The 12,092-nt window shown below is 34.7% G+C and overlaps 1 protein-coding gene across 1 annotated transcript; it reads left to right on the forward strand.

Moving 5' to 3' along the window:
- Positions 1 to 4,463: 4,463 nt before the first annotated feature.
- On the forward strand, positions 4,464 to 11,953 carry LOC128223147 (uncharacterized). Its single transcript, XM_052932429.1, has 4 exons — positions 4,464 to 4,600; positions 5,983 to 6,234; positions 10,059 to 10,148; positions 10,507 to 11,953. The coding sequence occupies exons 2-4, from the start codon at positions 5,996 to 5,998 to the stop codon at positions 10,565 to 10,567; spliced, it is 390 nt and encodes a 129-aa protein (XP_052788389.1). The 5' UTR covers positions 4,464 to 4,600; positions 5,983 to 5,995; the 3' UTR covers positions 10,568 to 11,953.
- The last annotated feature ends 139 nt before the right edge of the window (positions 11,954 to 12,092 follow it).

The following is a 12,092-nucleotide window of genomic DNA, read 5'->3' on the forward strand; positions in this document are numbered from 1 at the left end:
TTACAATCTTGTTATCAGTACTTAACATTTTCCATAAATGCATGATTTAGTTAGTGGGTTTATCACTCAAAATGTATGTTTGTTTTACATGTGTATGTATTGATTCTGAATAAGAGTGTAACTTGCCAAAAAGCCGTTCTGTTTTAGTCTAATAAATAACGTAACCGTTGATCGACGGTGTGAAATACGTTTATAGTTTTCCTTACGCAGTGTAGTGCAATATGAAAAAAAGTGGAAAATCAATATACGACTATATATACAAAAATATATATGTATACAAGTATATAACAAACTTAAAGCAAGTCGAAAGATATATAGCTATCTACCAATTTTCCGCGTCATGTGACGTTCAAACAAATAAATAAATCACAAAACTCAACCGCATAGACAGTTCACGTAAGCTGCCGACAACCGCCCGCCATAGTATTAGCTATAAATCCCCCTGACTTTAAGTTTTAACTTGTTTACATAACAGGACATACATAATAGGTTTTTTGTTCTTAAATCTTTTAAGTTTAATAATAACGCACACTTTTATTAGAACATATTGTCATTTTATAAAGAACCACGCAAGTACGCTTAAACGCCCGTGTCAATATTAAAAAATGTTTCGTAAACGAGTAGATTATCGATGATAATAATGCTGCGGCTGCATCTGCTGCTGCTGCTGTTATGATAATAATGCTGCGGCTGCATCTGCTGCTGCTGCTCTTATGATGATGGTGATGCTGGTGGTGGTGGTGGTGGTGGTGGTGGTGATGATGATGATGATGATGATGATGATGATGATGATGATGATGATGATGATGATGATGATGATGCTGACGACGACGACGACGACGACGACGACGACGACGATGATGAGATATTATTTTTTTTATAATATAATGATTTTAATTACTTTTGTTCCAAATTGTTCATGTTTAATAACAAGGTTTTCTCCATTTGGGGATTAGATACGCATTATCTGGTACAACATGAGAAGAAATTCTTCGTTAGTTTTTATGGTTGTATCATTAGTATCATCGATGTTAATATCTGAGCTTGTAATTAATGTTTACACGTACACACTTATGATTGATTAAAACGACTCCAGTTAGGTAATTCCCGAAATTTAAATTTTGAATTATGCATGCTGATCAAGACTTGCACGCAACTGTTATTGTTTTAAAACAAAGATTGATTTAATTTCCTTGTGATATAAATTTGAAAGAAACTGGTAAAATGATGGATCAGCCGTGTCAAACCATTGATTTATTTGGGCAACAGTGTCCCTCGTGTCTACTCGGTTATGATTTTTATACTTCAAACAGACGTATATACAGCGCCGAAAAAGGGTTAATCTACAGTCTCAATTTAATAAACTAAAATTAATACATTTTTATTAAAATCATTTTTAACATGTAAAAGAATGGACGTTGGCTCGCGTAACTGTTTTTTGATATTTTTATTAAAAATGATGCAATTATCAAAGTGACACTCTTTTTCAAACATGTTTAACAAACATCAATTTTGACTGATAAACCTTAAATTACTTACTAAATAATGCATTTATGGAAAATATCAATTTCTGATAACAAGATTTTAACCGTGTATTCAATAGCAGAAAGCGCAAAAATATTAAATGATTGGTGAATACTAAAATATTTACTGTGATCTACTATAGTCTCACAAGGTAGAAATACAGTGTTTTATGCTCATTTCTTTCAAATTAAACTCGATATCTTTCATAAGAACCATTGTTTTCGACATTTATTCATCCTTTTTGAAGTATTAAAACAATATTATTAATTGTGGTAAATCTTATCTGGGAGTAATAGTGCATCTTTAAGTTGTGATAATCACGTTCTCTTTGCGACGAGCCGGATATTATTTATGTTGTTTTTTTTGTCAATTTGCCTTTAATATCGTAAACAACACTCATTATAGAAAATCATCATAACGATCGGTAAAGGTTTTTTTATCGTGACATTTAAGCAAACCATTTCTTATTCGTTGTATTCTATGCATGATTGATTATTTTAGTACACTAAACCGTTTGATCGTTATTGTATCATGTTTGAATGTGTTTTCATTTGCGATTACTTTGATTATAGGTGCACTAACTTTTGGCTCCAGTTTTACACCCAGAAAATGAGTGTAAACATGCTTAGTATACAATCTAAATTTTCAGCCAATTAAATTGCAGATATGCAATCATAAAGCACTCGACCTTCATATCATTAGAGATTTCAACTTTGGCGAGTGTTTAAAGGTCCGCCTACTGCCACTCATCCTATACACACTCACTGCGTCAGATTTTGCGTTGACAAATTATTAGCCAATGAGGTTGTAATCTAAGACAATTAGATGACCTGAAGTAATATCTTAATGGTCAAGAAGGGCTCGTTTGCTACGCTCACTCGGCGCATTCTTGATCATTAAAATTTCTGTTTTGCCATCTAACTTTTATTTATTCCGGAATACAGGCGGTCTTCTTAGTAAGCACTCGCTAATACTGGTTTTATCTATAGAGAAATTCAGCTTAAAATTTACGAATTTTTTTCTCAAACGTGCATGCGTTTCATCGGAGAATCGTTCTTGTTACTACATTGACAGTACGTTTACAAAATAACCAAAATACGTGTGAAGATTTAACATATTCACTAGGCACTGAAATCCCCAATTTCTCAAATAAGCCCCCAATAATCGTGATATTAGGTATTAAAAGAACGAGTCATACTTTTTTATTTAACATGATGTCTGCTCTTTGTTTCTAAGTAGGAAGTGTCATTCGCTATTTTTTCTATACAGCTCCTAAAAGAGCTTTATCCACTGTTTCGCATCCGTGTAGCTATTATTAATACGGCACAATTAACATTAAGAATGACCATCGCTATTAAATGTATCAATAGTGCTAAAGTCGAACCCCGTTAACTCGAACTCCCATAGATCGGCGAAAATACCTCGAGCCATAGAAAATTCGAGCCAAGTGGGAATGCTTACCTTAAGTATAAAGATATCGATCCTTTATATCCAGTTCGACCCAACGATGATTGAGCCAAGCGACTTCGAGCCAACGGGGTTCGACTTTAGGGTAATATTTCTCAAGTTTCCCAGTACATTTATTTCAGAAAATCACAAGTCAGCCGTTATGGATTTTAATCAGGTGAAGCAATGGTTAAAACAGTGGCTGGCCCAGTCAGTGTTTAGTTTACACTATATAATGTAGATCACACTTTTTAGATATAGATAAATAGTATGTATTTACACCAAATAAATGACTACCAAATACTTTCTGCTAGTGCATACTTACACCATTGCCTGGAAAGCGTTTCTTTGTTTTCGCCTCGAAGCGTTCGTATAAAATTTAAATAACTTGGGTTAAGGGTGCACTAACTAATAGGTCGGACATCATGAACATGTAGCTAAGAATGACCATCGCTGCTTAAAGTATCAATATTGCTATTTACAACTGACAAATGGTCTCATCTTAGCTTGGACAACACTGACTGATGTCAATTCTAATTAATAAGAACCGGTTGCATTCTGAATATCATACTTGTGCACCAAAAAGGTACGGCCGTATCAGTCAGATGGTGATGTTTTTGCAAAATTATATAAATAATAATTATATAGATATTATAGATTTATTGTTATTGTTATTGTTTAATTATGAATATAGACATTACTTATAAGCCTTTGATCATGAAAAAAACACACAATCACAATAAGATGTACACTTATTGAAAAGGTTGCAAATGCAAAATCATATAGAACAGAACAGAACAGAACAGAACAGAACATTTATTGTTAACTTGAACATATACAATTCATCGTTATTACAATATAAATTGGTATGTTTATTAATATAATTGTATCATATTGTATATTGTATAAAAACCCGTCCATCTCGTTTTTTATTTTGTATTTATTTTATATTGTAACTTAGTATATAAACACATTATTTTTTATCACCTCTGACTATTACTGCCACCTGTAGGCACGCCATGTAATTTCGCACCTATAAGCACTCCAGGTAATTACCACCTGTGGGTACGCCAGGTTATACTGCCACCTTAGGCACCCAAGGTAATACTACCCACCTATGGACACCCCAGGTAATACTGCCACCTATGTGCACCCAAGGTAATACTACCCACCTATGGACACCCCAGGTAATACTGCCACCTATGTGCACCCAAGGTAATACTACCCACCTATGGGCACCCCAGGTAATACTGCCACCTAAGGGCACCCCAGGTAATACTGCCACCTATGGGTACCCAAGGTAATACTGCCTCCTATGGGCACCCAATAGAATATTGCCTAAGGGCACCCAAGGTAATACTGCCACATATGGACACCCAAGGTAATACTGCCTCCTATGGCCTCGCCAGGTATTTCCGATATCTATACATATCACAAAAGGATTAGTTTAGAAGAGGTTTGCCGGCATTACTTCCCTTTAATCAATAATGGCTTTATTATGGCAACCACCAGCACCGATCTCCAATCAATAGTAAATGTGTCAGAACTGTTTACATATTTCACCATACCTTTAACACTATTGAACAGCTCGTTGATTTATTCTGTTTGTTGAAGGGAACTTCTTTTACAGGTATTTGACATATATTAATTTGATTAATGTTTGCTATTTTTCATTTTGTATAATATCAGTTTAATACAGCAGATTGTCAAATAAGTAACAAGTTTACATGCCGTATATTAAAATGATATTTTCAATGTATTCATTCATGCATCGACTTGCACTTTCAGGACAGGAAATATGTTCGTATTTTTACAATAATGTTATAATAATGTACTTTTTGTCTTAAATCCATTAAGGTTTAATGCGAAAATGTTGTCTTGTTATTTATATGTCAAATATACGCCTATAAAACAACAACCCTGCATTACAAATACCATAAAGAAATTTGTTTCTTTGTTTTCTTTGGAGAATAAAACTATGCACTTTCAAAATTAACTAACTTTTGCAATTAGGTGCACGTCAAAATGACATGGTAGTAATAACATCACACCAGTTTTGCGTACATTTTTGTTTCTTAAATAAAGAGACCGTTGTTTCAAAGTTTTAAGATCAAGACCGAATACAAATAGTGATATCAATTTAAATTTGAATTAGATGAAATATGCATGAAATTATGGTTTATGCGGTGTAACACTGATTTTTACTGTTGTTGCTTTTATTATTATTATTATTATTATTATTATTATTATTATTATTATTATTATTATTATTAGTATTACATGTGGTATTAGTATTAGTATAAGTATTAGTATAAGTAAATGAGAAGTTGAGGTTGTAGTATTAGTAGAAGTTGTAGTAGCAGTAGCAGCAGCAGTAGCCGTAGCCGTAGCAGTAGTAGTAGTAGCAACATCAGCACCTGTAGCCGTAGCATTAGTAGTAGTAGTAGCAGCAGCAGTGACCTTAGCCAAAGCATAGGTAGTAGCAGTGGCAGCAGAAGTAGTGGAATTGTTCAATAGTAGTAGTAATAGTAGTAGTAGTAGTAGCAGCAGCAGTAGCAGTAGCAGAAGCAGCAGCAGCAGTAGCCGTAGCCGTAGCATAAGTTGAAGCAGCAGTAGCCGTAGCATTAGTAGAAGCAGTAGTTGCAGCAGCAGCTGTAGCCGAAGCATTAGCAATAGCAGTGATTTTAGTGGTAGTGGTAGCAGTAGCGGTAGCAGCAACAGCAGCAGCAGCAACAGTAATAGAAAATGTAGTAGTAGTTTAATATATATATCATTTCTTTTAGCTCGATTGTGACAAAGCTGATAGCTTATAGAATCCCGCTCGAGTCCGTTTCCTGGACAGATATCAGTACCGGTGTCAATTTAATATCATTATTATTATAATTATTATATTTTCAAACAACTAATATTCCGGTTTTCGTATGGCGAAGATGGCCGAGGTGTTCCGATTGACGTAGCCGTCCAAGTAGCGTTTCGCAGCCTCTATAATGTATTCTATTCTTACTACTACAGAAACAAAAAGAAAATGAGTCGTTATCAACATAACAACCCCATAACTCAAGGTTTCTCCTATGGGAACACATCGCAGACGATAAAATCACGGCGCGTGGTGGATGGTCTCCCTCACGTCTGCGCAGACGGACACAACCACGCGACGGCACAGGAAGTTGCGCAGTGCATCGATGCGCATAAGGTGTTCGTCTGTTCTTCCAATCACATGCACACAGAGCGAAGCGATGCTGAGCGGTGTGACCAAATTAAGAGGTGAGTTGTAGTGTGAGTGCATACTTGCAAATTAGTTATAATTAAACTGTATTATGATATAATTTAACAAAGAGTGATAAACTGGTTAAAGGCCTTTTGAGAAAAATAAAAAACAAAATGCTTTAAATTTTTTTACACATATAGTATCGTAGTGTACTTCATTGAATGGAAGCATACGCATACACCGATGATGTGACCATGCAGTATGGAAGCGTATGTCGTATATACTGTTGATGTGATCATGCAGTATGGAAGCGTATGTCGTATATACTGTTGATGTGATCATGCAGTATGGAAGCGTATGTCGTATATACAGATTATGTGATCAAGTAGTATGGAAGCGTATGCCTTATATACTGGTTATGTGATCATGCAGTATGGAAGCGTATGTCGTATATACTGTTGATGTGATCATGCAGTATGGAAGCGTATGTCGTATATACTGTTGATGTGATCATGCAGTATGGAAGCGTATGTCGTATATACTGTTGATGTGATCATGCAGTATGGAAGCGTATGTCGTATATACTGATGATGTGATCATGTTTTATGGAAGCGTATGTCGTATATACTGTTGATGTGATCATGAAGTCTGGAAGCGTATACCGTATAAACTGATGATGTGATCATGGTGTATGGAAGCGTATGTCGTATATACTGATGATGTGATCATGAAGTCTGGAAGCGTATACCGTATAAACTGATGATGTGATCATGGTGTATGGAAGCGTATGTCGTATATACTGATGATGTGATCATGGTGTATGGAAGCGTATGCCTTATATACTGATGATGTGATCATGGTGTATGGAAGCGTATGCCTTATATACTGATGATGTGATCATGAAGTCTGGAAGCGTATACCGTATAAACTGATGATGTGATCATGGTGTATGGAAGCGTATGCCTTATATACTGGTGATGTGATCGTGCAGTATGGAAGCGTATGTCCAATAAACTGATGATGTGATCATGGTGTATGGAAGCGTATGCCGTATATACTGATGATGTGATCATGGTGTATGGAAGCGTATACCGTATAAACTGATGATGTGATCATGGTGTATGGAAGCGTATCCCGTATATACTGATGATGTGATCATGAAGTATGGAAGAGTATGCTGTATATACTGATGGTGTGATCATGTTATATGGAAGCGTATGTCGTATATACTGATAATGTGATTATGTTTCATGGAAGTGTGTGTCGTATATACAGATGATGTGATCATGAAGTATGGAAGTGTTTGTCATATATACTGTTGATGTGATCATGTTTTATGGAAGCGTATGCCGAATATTCTGCTGATGTGATCATGTAGTGTGGAAGCGTATGCCGTATATACAGATGATGTGATCATGTAGTGTTGCTTTCTGCCGACTTGCCATGCTATATCAAGACAAAATTTTAACGTTATGTCGAGTCGTTCACTTGATTACTTATGCAAACATCTTTTCTCTGGACAAAACCAGTTGATTTCACTTCGTCGACCTAACAAAAAAATGCGATTTAACGTGTTTGACTTTATTTGTCGACAAACAAAGTTAATAAAAGAAAATGTCTTAAGTCTTAATAATTCTGACAATATGCAATGTTATACCTAGTCAAGTTGACAGACAAAAATGTCGACAATATAACGTGATCACATCATTTAAATTAACGGTATACGCTTCCATACTTGTGTGAAGTATGATACTGTGAAGAAAATATATATCTTGTTTGGAAGACGTCTTATGTGTCAGTTTTTATAATGCAATTTGTAACCATAACAATTATTATAACGATAACTATGTCTCAATGGAAATCAGTGATCTGTGGTTGACAGCCAGTATATTAGTTTTCTAAGAATTGACAGAGCGAATATGAAATTTATTGTTCCTATTTAAATATGCATAACTCTAACTCTTTGAAAATTCATTAATTATAAAAACTTTGATGAGCTATTTAACTTTTTATATCCAACAGACTCGCATCGGTAAGGTGTGCTGTTAGATGGGACTTTGCTTCGCAAATAATTAAACATTTTGTTTACTAAATGCGAGTTTTTACATTAAAAATCCTATACGCAATATTTGCTAATAGTGTGCTATTCCTTTATTTTGCAGTTGAAAGCATCCAAACTGCCTTTTCGTATCAATTTCAAAAGTTTAATTTATATTTCGGTGTTGAAGTGTTAAAAGCATAGGTGACAGCGTCAGTCAAAGACGGTGGTTTCTTTTGGTACAGTTATATTCATAATTCACTGCCATCTCTGGCCGATACTTTCATCTATGGTTTGTAGGGTTTATTTAAAAAGCTACATTTAAGTTCAACCATGTGTTAGAGTGTCTATCTACGTGTGCATTTAATGCACCAGTTAATTGTAACCACGACCCCACCCCCAGGTCCGGGGGTATACCGGGGATATCCAGGGATATGGGCCGTGTTTTTACCTTCCTGGTGGCCCCGAAGTGCCATTGAATACGGTGGTTTTGTCTTCGCGCCAAATATAGCGGGGAATGGGCCTTACCTAGAGTCCCTGGGGTGCGGGGATTTGAGGCGGGGATTTTACCATCAGTTCGTTCCCACAGGGCGGAGATTTTACCCGGGCTTGGCAGGACCGAAGTCAAAGTCCCCGCTATTCCCTGGACATAAGGGGGAGGGGGACGTGGGTACAATTGACTGATACATAATTATAACGATTACTTCACAAAATTTGCTTTGCTTTGTTAATTTTTTGTGTTGCCATTCTGTAAATCTCCACCCATTCAAAGTGTTATAAATCAAAGTACTGCAAGTGCTGAAAGAGTGGTGCAATCTGCTCACTTGGATTTCCTGCTTTAAATGTTGGTCACATCAACTGAGTGATTTGCTTGCATTTACATTGTTTTTGTTATTGCTTATGTAATGGTTAAAGATAACTGTTATGAATTTATCCAAACGAATGGTTTGAAGCGAAAATATTACATCCATATACTAGGACATAGTTTCTTGAAAAATCTCAAGCATAACAGGTCAAGTATCTTTATTTCATTAAGCTAAATGACTTATTTAATCTTATTGTACATCATTAAATAAACAAGTTTTTAATGATTAACATTATCATACTTTACTTCATAAGTCTTAGAAATCTTTAATGAGATTATTGCACACATTTTTACCAAGACGAAACTTAAAGATGCACTCTTACTCCGAAATAAGATTCAGAACAATTAATACAAATGTTTAAATATACCCGAAATGATGAATAAATATCGAAAAGAATGGTTCTTATGAAGGATTTTGAATTTAATTTGAAATAAAGGGGCAGAAAACACGGCATTTCTCACTTATGAGATGATAGTAAATCACAGTAAATCATTTAGCACTCACCAATCATTTAATATTTTTGCGTGTTCAGCTATTAAATACACGGTTACAATCGTGTTAGCAGTAATTAATATTTTCCAAAAAGGCATTATTTAGCAAGAAGTCAAAGGTTTATCACTCAAAATCTATGTTTGTTATACATGTGTATGTACTGATTTTGAATAAGAGTGTCACTTTAAGAGATTAGCTTGATCATAAAATAAGGGATTTCAGAGCCAGAGATAATCAGTTGATGCTGATTTACTGAAATAAATGAACAACTCATTTAAAAAATACGGCTATCTTATTGAACAAAATATAATTGCGAACACTAAAATTTTAATTGTTTACAAGTATATTATTTCATAAACATGTAAAGCGGGCTTAAAGAAACAATTTTGCCGGAATAAATTGGTTTGAGGTTGATTTTCTCTAAAACGAGGTTATCTCATTTGGTCCCAAGCGCGTCACATTAATGTTTTTCACATTATTTCAGGGAGGAAGACTCATTGAAGGATAAAGAACAACAGCGGAAACATGAAAGGGAGATGATGGATAAACAAATCAAAATGGCGGATAACCTCAGGTTGGGTTCTTTTGAAATTAAATGATATTCCCCATTTTCCTGTCACTCCGATGTGCGTTTGACATGGCAAATATCCCTTACAATACAAAATATGTGCGCACAAAGCACCACTATGACGAAGTCATTAATTTAAAACACAGGCCCCAATTTCACGAAACTTCTTAAGCTTAACATGCTTAAGTAGCTTATTTCCGTTGGCATTAATACCTGAGGGTAGGAATTATTTGTTGTTGGTTCCAGGAACTACATACTTGCTATTAAGTACAATATGCGGACAATATCAAACATGTTTGATCTGCATTTGTTTGCTCATGCATCAAAGCAATGACTTATATAATTATACAACCGTATTTTCCAGGGCTATGGGCTGGAACTTCAAAGTCCACGGAATGCCACAATTGGCTTGGAAAGACAGCTGAAAACATCTGTAACATTATCTACACCAACGACATGAAACTCAAGATAGTGTATTTACAGGACTCAATCCGTCCATTAATGTAGAAAATAGTTCCTCATTTCATTTACCATAATTTGTTAGAAATTAATACACGTGTTGATGTCATTTATCTAAATCTCTTTAAAACATACTAGTGCATCATTTAAGTTTCCATATAATATATTTACGTATGTACAACTTTTAGTTTTTCGGAGTAGTCGCCTAGTCGGATATCGCAATTCCTCCATGTTCAAATGTTCTTTTACTAAATGATATTGTGTTATTGTGCCAACATGTGCTATTTTGTGAGCTGTCTAGATAGCATTGCATTGTTTTGTATTGTAACAAAAGAAACCAAAAATGTGCTATTGATCTAGTTTAATAACCGGTGAAACAACAATCTACGTAATTGAATTTCAGGTTTTACTCATTCGGAGCTCCTCGGCCATTTTTTTTTAAAAAAAAAAATCGATAAAATGGCCGAGGAGTTCCGAATGGGTCTTACTGTGATAACTACAGCATTTATTTGCTGTTTGAAGTGTTTTTGTCACTATAACTTTCACCCTTAAAGCTGCACTCTCACCGATTGAACGTTTTCACAACTTTTTTTTTATTTTTTTGCCTTGGAACGAACCATTTTTTTTTGCGAAAATCCATGTCAACCAGTTATATAAGACTGTTGACAAAAATCAGATCGCAGATTTTTATATTTAAGTTCAAAAATAATGTTTTCTGCATTTTTCTTAAACCGTTAGTAACGGTTTAAGCCATTAAACATTAATTTTCGAACGGGAATATGAAAGTCTACGTTTTGATTTTTTGTCAGCAATCTTATATCATTGGTTTGCAGATATTTACGCAAAAAATTGCTCTTTACAAGACAAAAAATAAAATAGTTGTTAAAATGGTAAATCTGTGAGAGTGCAGCTTTAAAATGGGCTGATTGTTTGGAACATTTTCAACAACATAAAAAACAACACTGTTATATATTTTAAACGTGAAACATTTAATAATATGTTCATGTTTGTTTTAAATACAGCTGAAACGTTTCTTAAATCTTGTTAGATATGCTGCAGATCACAAGTTTATCCATTAAACTCTGTAGTAGAAACGCTATTTAAACAGTTAACAGCGAAGACGTTAACAGCGTTGTTTACGTTAACCATGTTCTGAACAATCAGCCCAATGTGTTTATTGAACTTAATACATGAAGAACACATAACTCTTTCACATTTCTTAATAATTAATTTTACTTTTAAATTTACCTCTATATATGTCTATGTACATTCTTTTCTTTGTACCGGGTATGTTTAGCTTTACTTCTGTTATATATGAATAGTTTATAATAAAAGTAGAAAGATAAAGATAATGAATTTTGTTGTAAATGAGTCTGTTACTAGCATATCGACGACAAAGTATGAATGTGAAGCTAGCAGTATAGCAGTACAGCAGTGGGAGCATATAACTGTGTGGAAATGTGTACTCTTGATATAAAACTCAAAATGGAA

Source organism: Mya arenaria, chromosome 17 (genome assembly GCF_026914265.1).
Source record: "Mya arenaria isolate MELC-2E11 chromosome 17, ASM2691426v1".
Taxonomy (NCBI): domain Eukaryota; kingdom Metazoa; phylum Mollusca; class Bivalvia; order Myida; family Myidae; genus Mya; species Mya arenaria.

What these genes read in the sequence shown, in the direction of transcription:
- LOC128223147 (XM_052932429.1), top strand. Translation starts at nt 5,996, where the DNA reads ATGAGTCGTTATCAACATAACAACCCCATAACTCAAGGTTTCTCCTAT. An exon ending in CGGTGTGACCAAATTAAGAG is followed by an intron (nt 6,235 to 10,058) that starts GTGAGTTGTAGT and finishes ACATTATTTCAG; the next exon opens with GGAGGAAGACTCATTGAAGG. An exon ending in AAAATGGCGGATAACCTCAG is followed by an intron (nt 10,149 to 10,506) that starts GTTGGGTTCTTT and finishes CGTATTTTCCAG; the next exon opens with GGCTATGGGCTGGAACTTCA.